Source organism: Microcebus murinus, chromosome 21, assembly GCF_040939455.1.
Source record: "Microcebus murinus isolate Inina chromosome 21, M.murinus_Inina_mat1.0, whole genome shotgun sequence".
NCBI lineage: Eukaryota > Metazoa > Chordata > Mammalia > Primates > Cheirogaleidae > Microcebus > Microcebus murinus.
Window position 1 is genome coordinate 6,376,467 of NC_134124.1, and position 23,057 is coordinate 6,399,523.

General features: G+C 41.9%; 1 protein-coding gene across 16 annotated transcripts in view; it reads right to left on the reverse strand.

The window, feature by feature from the left end:
* Positions 1-21,644, reverse strand: part of FAM13B (family with sequence similarity 13 member B) — an 80,146-nt gene extending 58,502 nt beyond the window's left edge. For 9 of the 16 annotated variants that reach the window (XM_075996070.1, XM_075996069.1, XM_075996067.1 and 6 more), the window contains exons 1-4: positions 14,292-14,431; positions 3,524-3,690; positions 2,050-2,241; positions 1,410-1,622 (exon numbers count right to left, since the gene is read on the reverse strand). In XM_075996070.1, the coding sequence (XP_075852185.1) occupies positions 1,410-1,622; positions 2,050-2,206 (370 nt within the window). In that variant the 5' untranslated portion in view covers positions 2,207-2,241; positions 3,524-3,690; positions 14,292-14,431. Of the gene's footprint in view, positions 1-1,409; positions 1,623-2,049; positions 2,242-3,523; positions 3,691-14,291; positions 14,432-21,343 lie in introns of those variants that run through there. The other 7 variants (XM_075996074.1, XM_075996071.1, XM_012748828.3 and 4 more) reach the window with 5 other exon arrangements.
* Positions 21,645-23,057: the final 1,413 nt, after the last annotated feature.

The window sequence follows — 23,057 nt, forward strand, 5'->3', positions numbered from 1 at the left end:
AAGGAAAAGGATTCAATGGATTCAGAAACTAAAAAAAAAAGGTAGTCTTTTTTTGGAAGAAAAAATTAAAGTGATGTTTTGAAAATAAGGTAGCCTGGCCGGGCGTGGTGGTGGCTCTCGCCTATAATCCTAGCACTCTGGGAGGCAGAGGCAGGAGGATCACTCAAGGTCAGGAATTTGAAACCAGCCTGAGCAAGGGCAAGACTCCGTCTCTACTAAAAATAGAAAGAAATTAATTGACCAACTAAAAATATACCGAAAAAATTGGCTGGGCATGGTGCCACATGCCTGTAGTCCCAGCTACCCAGGAGGCTGAGGCAGGAGGACTGCTTGAGCCCAGGAATTTGAGGTTGCTGTGAGTTAGGCTGATGCCATGGCACTATAGCCAAGGCAACAGAGTGAGAGTCCATCTCAAAAAAAAAAAAAAAAAGAAAAAAGAAAATAAGGTAGCCTGTTAACACTTTATTTGAAACCTATTTTTTGATCCAAGCAATAGAATAAAAGAACAAAAGTAAATCAAGTTAACCATTCCTGAATACAGCAAGTTCAAAGTGAGCCCTATGACGTACCGGATACAGAAAACATAAGTGTAAGAGGATCACAGGATGTCTCTGCATTGATCTTTTTTTTTTTTTTTTGTAGAGATGGGGTCTTGCTTATGTTGCCTAGGCTGGTCTCGAACTAGAACTCCAGGCCCCAAGCAATCCTCCCCTCTTGACCTCCCAAAGTCCTGGGATTATAGGCATGAGCCATTACACATAAATAAGAGGCACCAACTAATTTAGGTTCATAGGTGTTTATAATTTAAGGGAAAGATAAACAGGGCTGGGTGCAGCTCACGCTTGTCACAAAAATCTAATCCAACAAAGACAAATCTATTTTTTAATTTTCTTTGACTTGAAGTCTGCTTTCAATTTGATATTTTATTTCCTTTGGGCTGGTGTCCAAGAACAAGCCTTAGGTAATTCCAAGCCTAGAATCAAAGTTATCTTCCTGCTTTTGCAAGGAAGTTCTAGCTAACCAGTGATAAGCACCCTAAAGTAGTATCCCCACTAAGCAACACCTTTAGTAATTTATTAGACATTGAGTCACCATACACATTACCTTATATATATTTTTCTTCCTTCTTTTTCACTACCCTCCTACACCTTATTTTTGTTTTCTCCCTTTCCTCCTGCTCACCCTGTATCTTAGGCAAGTAAGACCAACCATGAAAAGTAGGCACTTCTACAGGCATCCAAGAAGTTTCCGTTCCCTTGACTAAACCCTATCAACCCAAAGAACAAATGAGAAATTAAGCAATTCATTTCTGAAATTTTTACTTACTGTTTACATGTCAAGATTTCTAAAAGGTAAAGACTCTAAAACTAATAATAAATGACTGACTGGTAAGAATCAAATTATGTTACCTTGAGAAAGCTGCATCAAGTGAATATGCAAACTGCCAGGGATAACAGGTTCAGGAAGTTCTTGAAGGAAAAATCTAAGAAGACTAATAGCCGAGGGAACATCTGCTTCCTTAACCAAATCCACCTCTTCTCCGCTGTCGTATCTCTGCCGAAGCCACTCCACTGTCTCAGCATTTCCATTGACTTGAAAAAGTCCTTGTTGCTCCAGACCTCCTACATTAGTTCAAGGCAAAAATTAAATAAGCTACAACCTCAACTACTTGGCCATATATAGACATTCTCCAACCAACTTAATACTCATACTTCTGGAAAGCCTTTCTTGGCTCCTGATTTGGCTAAAAACCTTCAAATTACAGGTCTAGAAATATATAGTCTCTGTCCTGAGGAATATTCTCTTTATCCCACCCCTTATATCCATTAAAAATATTCCTATCACCCCCACTAAAAAATGTTCTAGGCTGGGCAACTGTCATATGAATTTAAGTAGAAAACACACTAAAACATTAAAAAGAATTTCTATTTTTTCCCTATGTTTTGGACTTTCCAAACTAAAAAAAAAAATTTAAAAATCTAACATCAAAAAGGGATAAGTTGTGTTTATTAAAACAAAAGCTAGCCCTCAAAGTAAGGAAATGTATACCATGTTCCTCAATATAGTCCACAACGTGGCGGACTATGAATGGAACCTCATTGTCTGGATGTCCTCCCTGCTGCAGCTCATCAAGTGGAATTCCAAATATTTTGTTAGCAAGAACGGAGTTGCAGTTACTCAAGGAAGGGGAGGAGCTCTTCCTCATATCTTTTTTGCAGCCAGAAATCAAAGCTGTCTTTTCTGCCAAATGAAAGACAAAAAAAAAAAAGACTATAATGATTAACAGGTGGCAATATGACTAAAGACATTAAAGAAAAATGCTTTACACCTGAATGTGTTCTCATCTATTTAAATATGTTCCAGTTATCAGGCCCATAGTGTGTTCTACAAATAAAGCTCAACATAGTTATGTAAGTATTTTCTCTACTATAAAGAGTCAGTTCTACATGCTCCCTTTATTACTATATATTTATCAAACAATGGAAAAACTGATCATCCAAAATTTAGCAAAAGGCATTTATGTCCCAAAGACAAATTAAGGGGTGAATATGGCTCCAAGAGGACCTTTACTGACCAAGCTTATTAATGACACGGGTAAAAAGCCAGACCCAATCCATCTCTTGACTCTGCTATACGAAGCTCATCCAACCCTTCAATTCATAAGCCCAAACAAGACAGAATCACTTTTTATAAAGTGATAGGCTAATGATCACTTTTATAAGTGATGAGCTAAGAAGAACAAGAATCATCAGCTCTTATTTCTACATGACAGAGCAGATGTAATATACTTTCATTTAAAAAAGCAATTTTTCAGTTCTGGGCATCAATTATCAATGAGAAAAGTCCTTTTATCAACACTATTATTTCATAATTATTCAAAAGAAAAATTTCCAGAGCCATCTAAGTCAGAAGAAATAGTTATTTGTCTTAACTTTGTAGGAACTATGATCACTAAAGCAGTGAGAGGTCACAATGTCTCAGATGGCCATTTCCAATATCTGACACATCAGACAACAAATAATTGCAAGAAAAATTCATTTTCTAAAATAAACATTACATAGGAAAGGAATATTTCTAAAAGAAAGAAGAACTTTTTTCAAAAGTTGGTAATAAACAAAATGACATCAACTGGTCTTTTTTCATCATCCCAAAGAAACATTTCCTTTCTTACTGCAAGAGAAAAGATAACAGATCACAGTGATAAATCTACCCCAAATTCTAAAGTTTACAAAAATAAGGTCCATTTGATCAAGTATATACCCACTGGATCAAGAAACTGTCACAACCTGACTAGGAGACAATCTAGCCAATTTAAAGAAACAGTAGAAATTAACATAGGGACAGCAAAATGCCATAAATTGACATAGTCCTAGACAAGCAATATCCATTCTTCAAAAATATCTGGTGCCAGCTAAGAATGACAAAATTTCAAGGTAATGATCATATAGCAGCTACAGGGGTCAAACTCCAAAATCTCTGTGGATTTATAGAGCATGAGACAGTTACCATTTTGAAAACTTACCTTTGAGTACTTAAACACCTAAGTTTAAAAAATGGCTTCTGCACCAGCTACCCTCACTGAGCAAGCATTCTTTTGTCATTTATGGCTGTTTGAGATTATGGCAGAAGATCAGCCTGTAGTTCCTCATTGAAGAAACGCAGAACTCGATCAGTACTTCAGCAGTTAATCTAGAAGAAAATATAATAATTTCAATTTTCCACATCTTGTGAGAAGAGACTTGAAGAAGCAGTAAAGGGTTAGCTATACTGAAAGGTATGGTATGCTTGAAAAATCTGTCTTTAACCTAGTTAAAAGCAAAATCTTATGTTTCAAATGATGGCTAACCTGGATAAGAATCTTTCAGCACACATCTACAAGGATTACACCAATCAAATAATCCATTTTCCTCAGTGGACCCTTCATTTGGGCACACACACCCTACCCTACCCCATTCCTTCCTCACATACTGAGAACTTTATAAACATGGAAGTATTTTCAGATCAAAGAATCAAAGATGTTGTTTAAGCTTGGAACTGCACTATGGACTTTCTTCTTTTATTTATATACACTATAGTGGTTGTACAGAGCTTTCTGATTTGGAGAAGCAATGGCACATGTTGGAAAAGAGCAGAAAGAAAGAATGAGAAACACTTAGATTCAAATATAAACTCTACCGGCTGGGAGTGGTGGCTCATGCCTGTAATCCTAGCACTCTGGGAGGCCGAGGCAGGCAGATTGCTCAAGGTCAGGAGTTCAAAACCAGCCTGAGCAAGAGCAAGACCCGGTCTCTACTATAAATAGAAAGAAATTAATTGGCCAACTAAATATATATAGAAAAAAATTAGCCGGGCATGGTGGTGCATGCCTGTGGTCCTAGCTACTTGGGAGGCTGAAGCAGTAGGACTGCTTGAGCCCAGGAGTTTGAGGTTGCTGTGAGCTAGGATGACGCCATGGCACTCACCCTAGCCTGGGCAACAAAGTGAGACTCTGTCTCAAAAAACAAAACAAAACAAAAAAACAAATATTAACTCTATCATTTTGTAGATAAGTGATGCTGAACAACTTCCATATCCCTGAGCCTAGGTATCCTAATATAAAATAAGAATAATACCTATATAGCTATTAAGTTAACTGTGATAGCATATGCATGCAGTAGACAGAAAACCAGTCTCCTCTCCCTTGTTTACATAATGCTAAAAGACCAGCAAATAGGCTGGGGAGAGAAGGAAAAACCTGTTTGGCCATGTGTTTAATATTTGGTCTCATCCTCCTCTGGTGAATTCTAATGGCCTCATTATCCTCTGTGAATTCTAGTAATCTAGTAACAGATCTTTTTTTTTTTTTTTTTTTTGAGATAGAGCCTTGCTATGCCACCTGGCTAGAGTGCAGTGGTGTCATCATAGCTCACTGCAACCTCAAACTCCTAGGCTCAAGTGATCCTCCTTCCTCAGGCTCCTGAGTAGCCCAGACTACAGGTGTGCACCACCACCACGCCTGGCTAATTTTTTCTATTTTTTGTAGAGACAGGGTCTCTCTTACTCGGGCTGGTCTAGAACTCCTGAACTCAAGCAATCATCCAACCTCGGACTCCCAGAGTGCTAAGATTGCAGGTGTGAGCCACCATGCCCAGCCAACAAACCTTTTAATAAAGCTCAGTAAACTATACTGCAGCACGCTGCTCACGAAGCTTCAGGTAAGCAGAAGAGTGGTATTATTCAGTGTGGTTTTCAAAAAGTATTATTAATAACATATACCTCCAGGAGGAACATTAAAAACTGAAGGGAAGGAAAACCACATTCCCACACAAATCTTTTAGTAGATGATTACTTCCAAGACATCCTGCTAAAACTTGCTGTTTATCTATCTATTCATCTGGAAAACAACATCAAAGTTGTATTAAAGATCCTTTAGAGAGGTTAACTTCAGAGATAAGATATTTAATAAAGTCAGGTTGCTATGTTCACAATGTCAGGTTCGTTAAGAAAAAAGTAGGGTTGATACACTCACAACATAAAGTGGGATTTGCTTGATGTACAAAAAATTAACTCATTAGAAGAGTCTGTCAGAGGCGAGTTCTATCACTAAAATGGCTACTCGGTGTTTAGGAGGCTTTGTTTTTGTTTTTGTTTTTTTTTGAGATAGTGTCTCACTTTGTTGCCCAGGCTAGAGTGAGTGCCGTGGCCTCAGCCTAGCTCACAGCAACCTCGAACTCCTGGGCTCAAGCAATCCTGCTGCCTCAGCCTCCGAGTAGTTGGGACTACAGGCATGCGCCACCATGCCCAGCTAATTTTTTCTATATATTAGTTGGCCAATTAATTTCTTTCTATTTTATAGTAGAGATGGGGTCTCGCTCTTGCTCACGCTGGTTCTGAACTCCTGACCTCGAGCCATCCGCCCGCCTCAGCCTCCCAGAGTGCTAGTAGGAGGGCCTTGTTAATAAAACCAGGAACCTGTTATTTCATACCCCTACCACCCCCACCTCTAACAGGACAACCTGAAAGCACACCTTTCCTAAAGCAAGACTGGATGGGAATCCATGAGTTCAACAATAAAAATTCATCCTCACTACTATAGAAAAACAATCAAAGGCATAAGTCTTTCAGATGATGAGTTTCCCTCTCTCCTGAAGACGACCATCTAGGAGGATGATGAAAATAGCAGCAGATAACATTAAATGAGCAGTTATTATGTGCCAGGCATTTCTATGCATTTTACATGTATTAAGAAGATATTACTATAACCCTGATTTTAATTAGACATTGCATAGAAAGACTCACCAATTTATCCATAGTCCATAGGGTCAGAGGCAGAATTTGAAACCAGAAAATGTGACTCCTGAAGTCTTTGCTCTTAATCACTATACTATCTTTCCTGTAAAGTCTAACAATTTATATACAATACTCACATTCTGTCTCACAAACTAGTCATAGTCTTATATACATTTTAGGAGGTCAATTATTTCTAGTTTGCTAACAGGCACTTAAAGAGGGCAGGCCTATGCTCTGAGCTCTAGCAGCGAATTTTTCACTTGGGACCTCTATCTCTAGCACACACTGCTCAGAGTTTTCTCACTAGAGAGTGGCCCCAAATAACATTTCTGCAAACTGCAAAGTAGTTTTGAAATTACTTACTCCTGTTTCCCACCCCTCTTCAGAGCATAAATAATGTAAATATTCCCTTCACATCTGTAATGGGTTGAATCATGTCCCTCCAAAACTCATGTCCACTGGGAACCTCAGAATGTGACCTCATCTGGAAATAGGGTCTTTGCAGATAAAACTAGTTAATGAGCCGGGCGCGGTGGCTCACGCCTGTAATCCTAGCACTCTGGGAGGCTGAGGTGGGCGGATTGCTCGAGGTCAGGAGTTCGAAACCAGCCTGAGCAAGAGCAAGACCCCGTCTCTACTATAAATAGAAAGAAATTAATTGGCCAACTAATATATATATATATAATTAGCTGGGCATGGTGGCGCATGCCTGTAGTCCCAGCTACTTGGGAGGCTGAGGCAGAAGGATTGCTTGAGCCCAGGAGTTTGAGGTTGCTGTGAGCTAGGCTGACGCCACGGCACTCACTTTAGCCTGGGCAACAAGTGAGACTCTGTCTCAAAAAAAAAAAAAAAAAAACAAAAAAAAACTAGTTAATGATCTCAAGAGGAAATCATCTTAGATTTAAGGGCAGGCCCTAAATCCAATGACTGATGTCCTTATAAGAGGACAGGACACACAGACCCACAGACACAAAGAAGGCCATGTAAAGATGGAAGCAGAAACTGGAGTTATGCTGCCAGACACCAAGAAACGCCAGGAGCCACCAGAAGCTGGAAGAGACACAGGAAGGATTCTCCCCCTAGGATCTTCAGAGGTAGTGTGGGCCTGCCGGAACCTTCCCTTCAGACTTCTAACCTCCTGAACTGTGAGAGAAAACATCCTATTATTTAGGGCCATCTAGCTTGTGATAATTCATCATGGAAGCCCTAGAAAACTAATGCAATAGCTAAACTACAATATTAAATTCTCAAAAAAAAAAAAAGAAGAAAAAGAGAGAGAGAAAAGAAAATAGCAGCAGGCACCACCAAAAAATGGCCCTAAAGATGTGATGAAATATCCTAGCAAATAGGATCAATAAAATGCAAAGAAAGCAGTTAAATAAAGGCTTGACACAAGAGAATAAAATGTGTGGACTTTCAAAATAACCAAAGATTTCCCAAGCATATTATAAATCAAAACAGCGAAATTATTTTAAATACTAATGACAGTTGCCTAGCACGGTGGTATTGACAAGGAATAGGAAATCATCTTGAATTTTATATCACATACTTCACCATGAGATAGGAGTAAAGGAAATAATGCAATTAAACACCAATTGTCAATAAAGCTGCGTGATGGGTACGTTCAGAAGTGTACCTTCATACACCAGCCATCAACCTGAGTTTTACTAGGGCTGGAAGTACTTTTGCACTCACATTCAATTTCACTTATGTATACATACACGGTAGCAACAAACACACCTTTCGTAATAGCATAGAATCTTTAAATTTTAGACACCTAATAAAATTAGTAGTGAAGGGCATTTAAAAAGGGATAAAGCACCAACATCAGTACTACAGATAATAACAGTACATAGCATTAACTGAGCTCTTACAATATGTAAGGAACTATTTTAAGGGCTTTAAACTATCAACTCATTTAATCCTTACAACAACCCTATGGAGGTAGATAACTTTCATTATATCCATTTCATTGATGAGAAAATGAAACAGGCCGGGCGTGGTGGCTCACACCTATAATCCTAGCACTCTGGAAGGCCTAGGCAGGAGGATCACTCAAGGTCAGGAGTTCAAGACAAGCCTGAGCAAGAGTGAGATCCCCCCCCCCGCCCCTTCTAAAAATAAAAAGAAATTATCTGTGGACAACTAAAAATATATAGAGAAAAAAAATAGCCAGGCATGGTGGCACATGCCTGTAGTCCCAGTTACTCGGGAGGCTGAGACAGAAGGATGGCTTGAGCCCAGGAGTTTGAGGTTGCTGTGAGCTAGGCTAATGCCACGGCACTCTAGCCAGGGCAACAGAGTGAGAGTGTCTCAAAAAAAAAAAAAAAAAAAAAAAACCAACTCTCGGCCGGGCGCTGTGGCTCACGCCTGTAATCCTAGCTCTTGGGAGGCCGAGGCGGGCGGATTGCTCAAGGTCAGGAGTTCAAAACCAGCCTGAGCAAGAGCGAGACCCCGTCTCTACTATAAATAGAAAGAAATTAATTGGCCAACTGATATATATATAAAAAATTAGCCGGGCATGGTGGCGCATGCCTGTAGTCCCAGCTACCCGGGAGGCTGAGGCAGAAGGATCACTCGAGCCCAGGAGTTTGAGGTTGCTGTGAGCTAGGCTGACGCCACGGCACTCACTCTAGCCTGGGCAACAAAGCGAGACTCTGTCTCAAAAAAAAAAAAAAAACCAACTCTCATCTTACCTGATCCTAAATTTGAGCTCCTTTACCATTCCAAGCATTTAATCCAATGTGATCAGTGTTTGTTCCAAATTAGGACCTAAAGTACCTCCTCTTGCCTCCCCCTTCACCCCAAGGCAAAATAATATTAAGCACCTACTATGTCAATCAACAACTGGTTTTCAGTTCTGTTTTACTTTTCCTTTTCAAAAAAAAAAAAATTTGTTTTAAAGAGAAAGTATTCTCACTCTGTCACCCAGGCTGGAGTGAAGTGGTGAGATCACAGCTAGCTCACTGCAGCTTCCAGCTCCTGGGCTCAAGTGATCCTCCTATTTCAGCCTCTAGAGCAGCTGGGACTACAAACAGGCACTGCCAAGGCCCGGCTAATTTTTTTTACTTCTGTAGAGACAGGGTCTTGTTGTATTGCCCAGGCTAGTCTCAAACTCCTGGCCTCCAGTGATCCTCCCACCTCAGCCTCCCAAAGCACTGGGATTACAGGTGTGAACCACCATGCCTGGCCACTTTTTCTTTTCAATGTAAAGAGCAGCAGCTTCACTCCCAAAAGCAAATGTAGAGAAATAGTTTTGAAACTAAACTGAACTTTTTCTATTCTACTCCTGAACAGGGCAATAATAGAAACTTGACATCTTTCTGAAAATTGTTTAAAACCAAAGAGATAAAAATTTTTATACATAATAGATATAACGAAAAGAAAATATACACTAGAAGCTAGGTAAATAGCTAGCTTGACAAGACTTGCAATATTTCCTTCTGTAGTAGAAATCCTGTAAGTATCATTAAATTATCTTGTCAGTCTACCACATCTTCCTCAACCTAAGCCTTCTATGCATGCTGGTTCATTTACCTGAAACCCTCTCCTATGCTTCCTCCATCCACCATCAGTTCTCAAGTCCCTGGAGAGGTTTTCTCCAATGCACCCAATCTAAAGGTCTCACCTGTAAGTATTTCTCAGGGCATATCATGCCCTGACTTTAAAACATTCATCACAACTTTTTTTTACATATTCATTTGTGTTTGTTTAATGGCTGTTTCTACCAACAGAGTATAAGCTCTCTGAAGTCCATCAGTGGGTTTTTTCAAAAAAAAAAAAAAGGTAATTAAGGTATAATTTACATACTATAAAATTTAGTACTTTCAAGTGTTCAACGATTTCTATTAAATTTACAGAATTATGCAACCATCAATCACATGACTACTTGGGTTTTGTTCTTCAATGTATCTAAGGCACTTAGGAACTAAATAAATATCAGATAATGAATAAATCATCTGACAATGAGTTATTCTTTTTTTTTTGTTTGAGACACAGTCTCACTCTGTTGCCCGGGCTAGAGTGCCGTGGCATCAGCCTAGCTCACAATAACCTCAAACTCCAGGGCTCGAGTGATCCTTCTGCCTCAGCCTCCTGAGTAGCTGGGACTACAGGCATATGCCACCATGCCCGGCTCATTTTTTATACATATTTTTAGCTGGCCAATTAATTTCTATTTTTGGTAGAAACGGGGTCTCACTCTTGCTCAGGCTGGTTTCAAACTCCTGACCTTGAGTGAGCCTCCCACCTCGGCCTCTCAGAGTGCTACAATTATAGGCATGAACCACCGTGCCCAACCATGAGTTACTCTTGTAATCCCATTATTACTATCTAATTAGTGTACTACGTGAAATGACTTGGTACATTAAAACAACCTTTATTACATTCCATTCTAAATATCCTTCATTATTTCCATTTCCAATCAAAGTTGGCTACATACATATTAACCCTACTGCCTCTCTTGGGGAAGCCCCTACCCCTCTCCAGCTTGGGGAACACTAAGAGTGATCAAGTAGAAATGTATTAATACCATACTTCTTTGTTCTCCATCAAATAACCCACACACGCACTCCAAGCCTTGTTACACAACACTTTATAAACAAAGGAAAGTTCTTTCAGAAGAATTTATTCACTGATGAAAATATGATCTTCATTTAATGGGTGCACCTTTGTAATAATGATGCGATGGAAATAAGTTCTCAATACTGATTTATGTCTGGTTGAGACCTAAATATAGACCTATTAAATAAGTGAAAATCTTTTTCAGATATAAAAGCAGCCTCTTCAGTATGTTAAATTCAGTTTAGCCTAAAGCTGCCTCCTTACATATTTTAAGTTCGGCCTAAATGTTTCTCATACACTAGTGAACTGTAACCAAACTGGATATGTAAACGGTCCAAAACCTACTCTGTACCAATCACAAAGTTTTGGCCAATCACAGGCAGCCAACTTCTCAAAACCATGTTCATAAGGCAAAAGCTGAGCTGTAACCAATTCAGCTGTTTCTGTGTTTTACCTCTGTTTTCCCATAGGTCACTTTCCTTTTTGTAACCATAAATATTATCTAACCATGTGGCAGCCATGAAATAGATCTGAACCTATTCTAGTTTGAGGGAGCTGCCCGATTTGAGAATTGGTCTTTGTTCAATTAAATTCTATTAAATTCAATTGGTTGTAAGTTTTTCTTATAATTTTTTATCCATCTGTAAAGCAAACTTTCTATTTCTATAAAAAAATCAGTATTTCATTCATTTTCAGAAACATTAGGCTTTCAAAAACAAGATTTAATTCAAGTAGAAAATAAATTTTAAAAGACTAGCTATACCTACAACACAACAACAAACAAAAAACCCAATTCAAAAATTGGCAAGGGACTTGAACAGACATTTCTCCAAAGATGATATACAAAAGTTCAATAAGACATGAAAAAATGCCCATCTCCAGCCTTTAGGGAAATGCAAATCAAAAACACGGTGGAGACACCAGTTCACACTCATTAGAATGGCTATTATCAAACAAATCAACCAACAAACAAAAAATTAACTGTAGGCAAGGATGTGGAAAAACTGGAATCCTTCTGCATTGCTGGTTGAAATGTAAAATGGTGCAGCTTCTGCAGAAAAATGCTATGGCAGTTTCTCAAAAAATTAAACATAAAATTACCATAAGATCCAGCAATTCCATTTCTGGGTAGCTACCCACAAGAACTGAAAGCAGAGACTTGAAAAGATATTTGTACATCCATGCTTACAGTAGCATTATTCACAATAATCAAAAAGGTGGAAACAACCTAAATATTCATCAATAGATGAATGGGGCCAGGAGTGGTGGCTCACGCCTGTAATCCTAGCACTCTGGGAGGTCGAGGCGGGCGGATTGCTCGAGGTCAGGAGCTCGAAACCAGACTGAGCAAGAGCGAGACCCCCTCTCTACTATAAATAGAAAGATATTAGTTGGCCAACTAATACATATAGAAAAAATTAGCCAGCATGGTGTCGCATGCCTGTAGTCCCAGCTACTCAGGAGGCTGAGACAGGAGGATCACTTGAGCCTAGGAGACTGAGGTTGCTGTGAGCTAGGCTGATGCCATGGCACTCACCCTAGCCTGGGCAACAAAGTGAGACTCTGTCTCAAAAAAAAAAAAAAAAAAAAAAAATAGATGAATAGATTAACAAAATGTAACATATACACACAAGGAAATTCTGATACACATTAAAACTTTGAACTTTGAAAACATTATGCTAAGCAAAGTAAGCCAGACACAAAAGGATAAATGCTATATGATTCCACCTACATAAGGTACCTAGACTAGCCAAATTCATAAAGACAAAAAGCAGAATAGAGGTTACCACTGGGTAATGGAATAGAGAGTTCTTGTCTAATGTATAGAGTTTGCTTGAGATGATAAAAAAGTTCTGGAAGTGGAGAGTGGTGATGGCTGCCCAACATTGTGAATGTAATTAATGTCACTGAACTGTATACTTAAAAATGTTTAAAATGGTAAATTCTATGTTACATATATTTTAGAAAAAATATATATTTAAAATGTTAGTGTTTAAAATAGATTTTATTTTATATATTTTACAATTATTTTTTAAAATTTTTAAGTAGTTTATACTACTATAGTCCCAAATTTTAAAATTAGTGTACACGATGCACAAATGGGTTGGAGTTATTCATAAATAATAAAAGTAGTTATTTTATTGGCGGAGAAACACTGACAAGTCAACATATTCATTTCAGCTGTTTTCTATCTTAAAATGACATTCTAGTAAAAAACATACTGCAACATTTACTTCACCCAATCAAGAATTTTATGCCACTGTGAAATGCCCTTCCACATCTTCCAAGGACTTAAGCTGTATCACACAGATGCCTAATTTGTGATGAAATTAAACTGCAGAAAATACTACCCCAATTTTAAACGAAGCACATATTAATAAAGACAGGGCTCCCGAAAGATACACAAATAATGACCAGTTCATTCGATTCCATTCAACAAGTACTGAGTAAGTGCACACAGTACCTGTGAGAAACCCAGGCCAACAAGTATTTCAAGGTTACCAAAAAGAGAGCTGAAAAAGCCTCACAGTAACCCAGCCACAGAAAGACCAGTAATTCAAAACTATCCTTTAATGTCTGCCTCTATAAGCAAGTCCGCCTCACTTATTTCACGTTTATAGTCTGCATTACTGTTGTTCCGGCTGCCATCTTTAGATCATCAGCTCCTTGAAAGTAAGGTAAATGCCTAACTTTTCTCACTGATTAGACGGCATAATGGAGACCCGAATGAAATAATGCACCGTCCTTCTACAAGTCTGTCTGGTTTTGACTGATTACGAACAAAAAAAGAGCTTAACAATTTCCCCCTGGGCAAGTGTGGCAACAGATACCATTTCCTACAACCTTATCTAGGAAATGAGGCGCCCCATCTGAAACTTAATGCCGTATAAAGTGCCCCCTCTCGCCTGGCCTGTGTAGAGTGCAAGGCTCCAGTGCACCAACAGCCCAATTTTGGGTATATTCGCAGAGCGATTTAAGGAAGTCAGCAACCACTCATCTCACGTGACCTTAAAAAGGGGCGCAGCTGAGATCAGGATAAGCCACACTCCCTTTTTTCCTACAGCAACTTCACTGCCCAACCTAAAGGAAGTGGGTGGGAAGGCGGCGCAGGACCAGTGGGCAGGGAAGGTTAGCAAACAAACGCGCCGTGTGGTGTCATCCACTTCGGGAGAGCGGGGAGGTGAGGGGGGCACACCCGCTCACGCGCACCGCAGTGGCTGCAAACCGAAGACTGCCACACCCCCCGGCAGCCAGGGGCACGGCTCCATCCTCCTCCTCCTCCAGCAGAAAAGGGGTCCTCTCTACAGAATGTCTCGTCTACCGGGCACTGCCCCGGGACCCCCGCAACACGAAACGCTGCGCGGGGGACGCGGCGCTGCGGGGCAGCAGCTGGGGGAGGGCCGCGGTCACCGGCGGCCCGCGCATGCGCAGACCGGGGTACCCGCCCGTTCACCTACCGTTGGAACCGCGAAGCCCCGTTCCCCGGCCGCGGCCGCTTCTCCAGAACCCTCGGCGACGGCAAGAGGGCGAAAGCTGAGGCCCCAAGTGGCTCCGCGGCCGGGGAGGCTCTTCCTGAGGCGGCCGCTGGCGGGAGGCTGAAGCGACAGATGTGGCGCGGGGCCAGCCCGGTAAGCGACCCTCGGATCCGCCAGGCGGCGGCGGAGACGCGGAAGAGGGGGCGGGAGCGGCGACAGAGGCGGCAGCTGAGGCGCAGAACCTCCCTAACGGCGAGCGGGAGGCGAGTGGAGGGCGGAGGGCGCAGGGCGGGCGGCGGGCGGGGGCCGGGCCGGACGTGACGTGCGTGGGAGGGGGCGGGGCGAGCCGCCGCGGGGGGAGGGGCGGCGAGGGTCCCCGCGTCCTGCGGCCGCAGCCCTGGAATCTGCAGGCTGGAGAGCTGTTGTGCCTCCTCCCGCCTCAAATTCGGGCTCCTAGCTGGGTGCGAAAGCCAGGCGCGGGCCTGAGGGAGGTGTCTGGGGTCCTCGGTTTGGGGAGGTTGGGAAAGTGAAAGAAACTGGGGACGAGACGTAGGAGGGATGAAGGGAAAATCCGGAAAATTCAGGTCGCTTCTGGTCTCTGCCACTCCTGCAGGGATACCTGGGGTGCCCATATCCAGTTGACCGCAACAGAAAACTGCTGGGGCAGGCCGAGGCGGCGACTCACGTTGCCATTCCCAAAGATGTGGGTTAGCCCTGGGACCTCTGGGCTGCACCTGAGCCCTGCCCGTCCCCGCGCTTCCCCCTTCACCTAAAGACCCGACCCAGACTCCAGAGAGAACACTGATGCTTCGGTGCCCACGGGCTCTGGGAATGTGAAAGTCGATAGGCTGCATGCTCACAAGGAGCCTCTTAGACTAAAATAAACTGGAGCTGCGGAGGCGGAGCTGAGAGGAGGCAGTCAGATTGAGGAGCTCTTTGAACCTAGGAGTCCGTACGCGCCTGCATAGCCACCCAGACCAACCCTGCAGCTCCCTTGCGCTCACAAAGGTATGAATATTCAGCCAATCTCTTCTCTGCTTTAGTCTGTTAAGGGCTTTGAGATCTTCCATTGAGTAAAATGCAGTGTTCTGCCTTTGGATTCCTTCACTGCGGGTAGATGAACACCTCCGCAAAGAACTCTGGTTGTCTGTAAAAATATGAACCACCGCAATTCATCTGTCCCCTACCTGCCTGAGCTGGAAGTCAATAACCCTCAAAATGTAAAACAAGGACCCGCATAGAACTTGGGACAAAGTTAAAAAAATAAATAAATAAAAAGTCACCCTATGAGATGATCTGTAAATGTGTTACAAAGGCCAAGGGGCTCCCAAATTTCATCAGGCTAAAATAAATCATCTGCAACCTAAGTGTCACATGCCCAGTTGATGCTGTCATAACAGAAGGGCGGGGTCCACAAAGGGTCTAAAACCGGCAGAATCTGAATAAGAATGTCTTGTGGGGCTCAGCTCCCACTCTCTGCTGGAGAGAGGTGACTGATTCTAAAGACCAGGACCAATACTCATCATCAGGGCAGTTAAAAATCTTGCTTCAGATTCAGTCATTCATTCAAAAGATACTTACTGGATGCTTACTATGTTCTAGTCTCTTAGGATAAATCAGCAAATAAGGTTTCTGCCTTCGTGGAGTTTATATCCTAGCAAACTTCTGTATATCCTTTAAGAGCATACAAAAGCCCATGCTCTAATTCCAAACTCAACAAATAGCCTTTCTATCACTCAAGGGGTCTCAAATAAATCTACACACCCATTAAGAAGCAATTGTTCAAGGCACATGACTAGAACTAGTTAGATTAGCTGTACAATCTTTGTCAATTAAAAACTTCACAGCAGGCCGGGCCCGGTGGCTCACGCCTGTAATCCTAGCACTCTGGGAGGCCGAGGCAGGTGGATTGCTCATGGTCAGGAGTTCAAGACCAGCCTGAGCAAGAGTGAGACCCCGTCTCTAGTATAAATAGAAAGAAAATTAATTGGCCAATTAATATATATAGAAAAAAAATTAGCCGGGCATAGTGGCACATGCCTGTAGTCCTAGCTACTTGGGAGGCTGAGGCAGCAGGATCACTTGAACCCAGGAGTTTGAGGTTGCTGTGAGCCAGGCTGACGCCACGGCACTCACTCTAGCCTGGGCAACAAAGTGAGACTCTGTCTCAAAAAAAAAACAAAAAACTTCACAGCATAGTTTATAAATCAGCTTCTGTTCACTGGGTTGAATTATGAAATTATTTTATTTTATCTGAATTCATTTCCCAGAGCCTGATTAAACTTGAGTGAAGTGAAACAGAAGTTTCCAAATCTGCCAAACTGAGGACCAGAAAAGCCCTGGTTTCACAGCAGCCCAATCAAGATGCAGCCTGTCCATTTAGCTTTGCATCTCTCTTTAAACATCTTAAATGGAAACTTTACCTGTGATTCCAAGCTTGGAGAACAGGGGCAATATGATTATTTCAAGAGCTTAATCATAAGTAAGTAAAAATTGTAAGAGTAAATTCTAAGAGAGTAAAAACTCCTGGACCTGCCCCACCTATGAAATACAGGCTCTTGTTGACATAACTGACTGTCGGAGGAACTTTGCTCCAAGTATGAAACCCAAGATGTAAGCTCCCAGAGGGCAGGGACTCCCTTGCATGTTTGTGCCCTACTCCCAAAGTATGGGCACTCAAAAACCAAAAGAGTTGACTCAGTGACCATTTTCCCCCAGAGAAACTCAAGAACATGTCCTTGGAAGATATATTTTTCTAGATCCTACATGATAATATGAAGCCAGTATGTTCAACATGGAGGGCACATGGGTATAATTTAAAAAAAAAAGACTTTATCTTTCGCCTATCTTTATCCCTTTCAACCTTTGCAGTGGGAGTAGCTCTGTCACGCACCTAATCAAAAACTGAGGCAGATCCCATGAGCTCCAAGGGGTTCTGTGGGCCCCTTAGGAATAGAGAGTCCTATGGCCATAGAGTCACAAAGAGCACCCTCTTCTCCACCTGGGAGCAGCTGTATCACTGCTTGCCCTAAAGAGGGGCAACATAGTCACCTCTAACTCTGCCGAGTCTTTCTCTTCCCCCAGTTTACTAACCAGAGTCAAAGAGAAGGCGGAGAGGAAAGGGAGCAGGAAAGTTCTCAACTTTACTTCCATGTAATGGTTTAAGAATCCCTAGGATTGGCCGGGCGCAGTGGCTCACGCCTGTAATCCTAGCACTCTGGGAGGCCGAGCTGGGGGGATTGCTCAAGGTCAGGAGTTCGAAACCACCCTGAGCAAGAGTGAGACCCCTCTCTACTATAAATAGAAACAAATTAATTGGCCAACTAATATATATAGAAAAAATTAGCCGGGCATGGTGGCGCATGCCTGTAGTCCCAGCTACTCAGGAGGCTGAGGCAGGAGGATTGCTCGAGCCCAGGAGTTTGAGGTTGCTGTGAGCTAGGATGACGCCATGGCACTCACTCTAGCCTGGGCAACAAAGCAAGACTCTGTCTCAAAAAAAAAAAAAGAATCCCTAGGATTGGTAGATGTTTAAAACTAACTTTTTTTCCTCATAGATGGTCACCTCAGAGACGACCACCGCCCCCCTTCTCTGGTGGTTTCTCACCCATAATTCCCTTGTTCTAAGGAAAAGCACTCTATTCTAGCAGTTCTTGACTTGCTGTTTCAGTCCCCAGGAATCTGGTGGCCCACCTCCAGCTGCTCGAGTGTTGAAGCCTGTTCATCTCTGCAGGGGCCCTGGCAGAGGATCTAAGACATGCTCTCACACTGGCCCATTTGCAGTCTTTCCCTTACTGTTGTACAAGGTCATGCACTCCATGCCTTAGGGGATGCTAGCCAAATCTTTGTACATTTCTATATTTATTTTGACGTTTTCCAGCAGGTGGCAGTGTTTTGTTCAAACTAAATTATTAATAGTGTGACTATTAATAGTGTGACTATTTTCCAGTAGGTAGAAGGGAAGTTTTTTCTGATGGCACTGCTACGTTAGACTAGTGGCAGCTCTGTATGGCTCACAGCTGGTCCACAGGACACTGTCATGTACTTCTTGCCCAAACTAACTTGGGAGGACAGGCCAATCCCAGTGCAGATTCAGTGTTCCTCTGCTCTGCTGCCAAAACTGCGCCAGCCCTTGAGAGTCAGACACAGGTCTCCTGTGCCCCTCTGACTGCGAGAGACACATCTCGAGCACCCTGAGCAGTTCCACTGAAGGCCCTTTTCACATGGCTGGAGGTAAAAGGCAGGCAGGCACCTGCAGTAAGAATCACAGCACACCGGCAGCAGTCTCCAAAGAAATCCTCGATAATTCTCACTTGATCTTTTAAAACTAAATAACTACGAGTATTTAAAGTTATCTACCTGCTTTTTTCTAAATCCTCTGAAATTTCTAGAGGGAGTCCATCTCAGAACTCATTTGAGTGAGTTTTTTTGAGAGGGAATGGGGTTGTTCAGGTTTTTTGTTTTTTGTTTGTTTTTTGAGACAGAGTCTCACTCTGTTGCCTGGGCTAGAGTGCCGTGGCATCAGCCTAGCTCACAGCAACAACCTCAAACTCCTGGGCTCAAGCGATCCTCCTGCCTCAGCCTCCCGAGTCGCTGGGACTACAGGCATGCACCACCATGCCCGGCTAATGTTTTTTGATAATATCTTGGTGCTTCAGTTAAAATGATAGTTCTCAACTGGATGATTTTGGGGGCAATGTCTGGAAAAGTTTTTGCTTGTCAAAACTGGAGAGGTGCTATTGGCTAGTGGATAGAGGTCAAGGATGGTAGTAAACGTATCCTACATGGCACAGGAAAGCCCCAACAACAAAGAACATCTTAGAACAAATAAAATTCCCATTTTACACTCATGTCCCTCCAGAGGTGAGTCCATGCCAGGAAACTTATTGTTTGTGGTCAGTTTGTTAGTTGTTTCTTTGCAAGATGACTTTTAACACAGGAAATATCCAACTCATCTGAACAAAGACTTTATACTCTCAAAAGTAAGGTTATGAGTCATGTTTCTTTAGAAGGCATATGTATTTGCTGCAACCTAGACCATGTCCTAGACGCTAGAGAGGACCTCAGCATATCTGCCTCCCCTAGGTTACTAGTGTGACTGGGATCAGACTTGAAGTCAAGAAGTAACTGTGTCTTTACAGATGACTAATAAAGTCCTCGTTATTCACAGAGAACACAATGGCTGATTCCTTCCTTTAGGTGAGTTTGATTGAATTCAGCTCTTCCAGATGTAGCTGTATGTTGAGCCCACCTTTTGTGGGCTCAAGTAAGGACACTTTCATTAATCAAGTGTCCTCCTTACCCTTAGTGATCTCCTTCCTGACCAAGACTATTTGAGTAATAGGATATGAATTTTCTTTCCCTTTCCCTTTCTCCTTTCTCTTTCTCCTTTCCTTTTCCTTTCCTTCTTTTCTCCTTTCCCTTCTCTTTCCTTTCTCCTTTCCTTTTTCCTTTCTTTTTCTTTTTTTTCTTTCTTTCTTTTCTTCAAAACTGCCATTATCTTTTTAAATACAATGTTAATAAGAAACTGGAGCCATAGTAGCCAGCAAGAGCCAAAAAGATGTACTGTATCCTGGCCGGGTGCTGTGGCTCACGCCTGTAATCCTAACACTCTTGGGAGGCTGAGGCAAGGGGACCGCTTGAGATAAGGAGTTCGAGACCAGCCTGAGCCAGAGTGAGACCCCCTGTCTACTAAAAATAGAAAAAAATTAGCTGGGCTTGGTGGCACGGGCCTGTAGTCCCAGCTCCTCAGAAGGCTGAGGCAGGAGGATCACTTGAGCCCAGGAGTTTGAGGTTGCTGTAAGCTACACAGACACCATGGCACTCTAGCCAGGGCAATAGAGCAAGACTCAAAAAAAAAAATATATATATATATATATATATATATATTCTATATCCACCAATTCTACCACTTAAAATGTAAAATAGATACAACAAACATTTAGTGTTTATTGATTTTGAACTTGGAATAAGAAAACCTGCATTTGAGTTCCAGCCTTCTTATTTATTACCCTTGTGACTCTGGTCAAATTACTTAACCTAACTGTACCTTAGAGTCCCATTAGTAAAATGGGAAAACTAAAATTTAACTGAATTGTTATGCATAAAACTGCTCTGTAAGCCATACACAGTAATTGTTTCACTCCCTTCTTCTATACTGCTTTCAAAGGCCTAAAGAAGTATCTGGAAATGTCTTGCTTCCATGTCTGCATTTTTATTCATAGGAATGAGGTCCTGTGTGTAAACCTTTCTTGGCAGAGGTTGCCAAATACTTGTCTATTTGTTTTTTCTTTTTTCTTTTTTTTTTTTTTTTGAGAGAATCTGGCTCTGTTGCCCGGGCTAGAGTGCTGTGGCATCAGCCTAGCTCACAGCAACCTCAAACTCCTGGGCTCAAGCAATCCTAGTGCCTCAGCCTCCCAAGTAGCTGGGACTACAGGCATGTGCCACCATGCCCAGCTAATTTTTTCTAAATATTTTTAGTTATCCAGCTAATTTCTTTCTATTTTTTTTTTTTTTTAGTAGAGACGGGGTCTTGCTCTTACTCAGGCTGGTCTCGAACTCCTGAGCTCAAACGATCCTCCCAGAGTGCTAGGATGACAGATGTGAGCCAAAGCGCCCAGCCACTTGTCTATTTGTTTTCAAATGAAAACCAAAAACCACCAAGAACCACCACCACACACCCCCACCCCCACCAAACACTTGGTGCTGCTTTTAAGATCTTATAAACCTTGTGAGTTACAGCAAATACAAGCACACGTCTTCCCTAATTAGAAGCATGTTTACACTGCCCACTTATAGAATAAGACATGACTATAGATAAGGATGGGAAAATATATGCAGTTTTATGTACAGGGGAAGAACTACTGCATAGGGAGATGAGATTGTAACTCTCACAACACAGCAAAATCTGATCAAATTTCAATGAAATTCAGCTAATTAATTTTCTGTTTCATGAGGTACCCTCCTCTCCTGGGTGGAAGAAATGACTAAAAACCCATCAAATTAAATCTTCTGATAAAAGAGAAGCAACTCACCATCAGAGAGTTGTATTGCTGGATCTTCTGAGGAATGCAGTGGAAATCTGCCTGTGCCACTTTGCCTGGGACCATTGTGCCAGTGTGTAAGAATGTGTGTTCTTCATAAACAGAAAAATATTACTAGCTGCAAAGAGAAGAAACTGTTCCAGGGTGTACAAATCCCACGCCAACCTCCAAAATAATGGCAAATACTGTTCTGATTTTAGCAACCCAAAGTAACCTTTGTGGCCTTTATTTATTCAACACATATTTCTTGAGCAACTATTATGGGTCAGATACTATGCTAGGGGATATGATCATGATCTCTGCCCAGAATAAGTTTCATCTTACATATGTCTGGAATAGAATCTTTTTGGAATAAAACCAAAGTAAACACAATGTGGACTTCAGCTTTTGTATTCACTCATACAGACACCGGTGCCAGTCACATCCAGTTTGGGGAGCTGGAACAATTGACAGTAACGCTCATCCTTGCCAAGTCGACATTTTTGGCCTGATAACTTGGAATTCAGTGTGTGACAATAGTGTAAGCCAATGTGAGCATCAGCTATAAGACCAATTTGCTTTGGCTTCTTTGTTAAATTTCTATAGTCAGCTAGATATTTTTTTCCACAGTAAGAACTTTTATTGTTAAATGAGTAAATAACATAGAATAGATGTCCCTTTCTCCTCTTCCCTCTCCCTATATCCATGTAGGGAAAAGAAAAACGTGCTAAGAGATTCAGTGAGATATGGCCTTCACAAACCATGAACTTTCCGCTGCCCCTTTAACCAGAAATCCAGGCAGCAGGGCAGGGAGGTGGAGGTGGGGGGGTCTCAACATTCTGCATGCTCTACCTTAGCAGCTCTGGGCCTTCCTATCCTTTGACCAGCCAGGCCCTTTCTCAGGCACCATTCAAGCAGACCACACGTTCTGTGGCAAACTGACAACCCAAATGTTTGCAGATTGCAATCTAACTACAACCATATTTTTGCCAAACATGTACAGCTGACTGCTCTTTTTTACTAAAGACAAGGATATAATAATTTGCAGAAGCATATGATGGTTTCCCAATCCCCAAGCTCATCAGCAGAGAAGCTGTGAAGCATGAAGGCTTACACCCCAATTTTAGACATTCATAGTTAGAGATGAACCAATCTGTGTACACAAGAGAGAAATGTTAGAATTGTTATGCATGTGTCTTATGATTCATATCATAGTATGGCACTGTCTCTATCCTAAATAAGTGTCTTACCAAAAACAAGTATTGTGAAAACACTCATTAAAAAAATGAATGGCCCATAATTTAACCAAATATTTTCTTTTTAATAGGATTTTTTTTTTTTTTTTTTTTTGAGACAGAGTCTCGCTTTGTTGCCCAGGCTAGAGTGAGTGCCATGGCGTCAGCCTAGCTCACAGCAACCTCAAACTAACTCCTGGGCTCAAGCAATCCTCCTGCCTCAGCCTCCCGAGTAGCTGGGACTACAGGCATGCGCCACCATGCCCGGCTAATTTTTTCTATATATGTTAGTTGGCCAATTAATTTCTATTTATAGTAGAGACGGGGTCTCGCTCTTGCTCAGGGTGGTTTCGAACTCCTGACCTTGAGCAATCCGCCCGCCTCGGCCTCCCAGAGTGCTAGGATTACAGGCGTGAGCCACCGCGCCCGGCCTTTAATAAGATTTTGATATTTGTTTTATGTTTTATGTATATTTTTTTCTACCTGGAAAT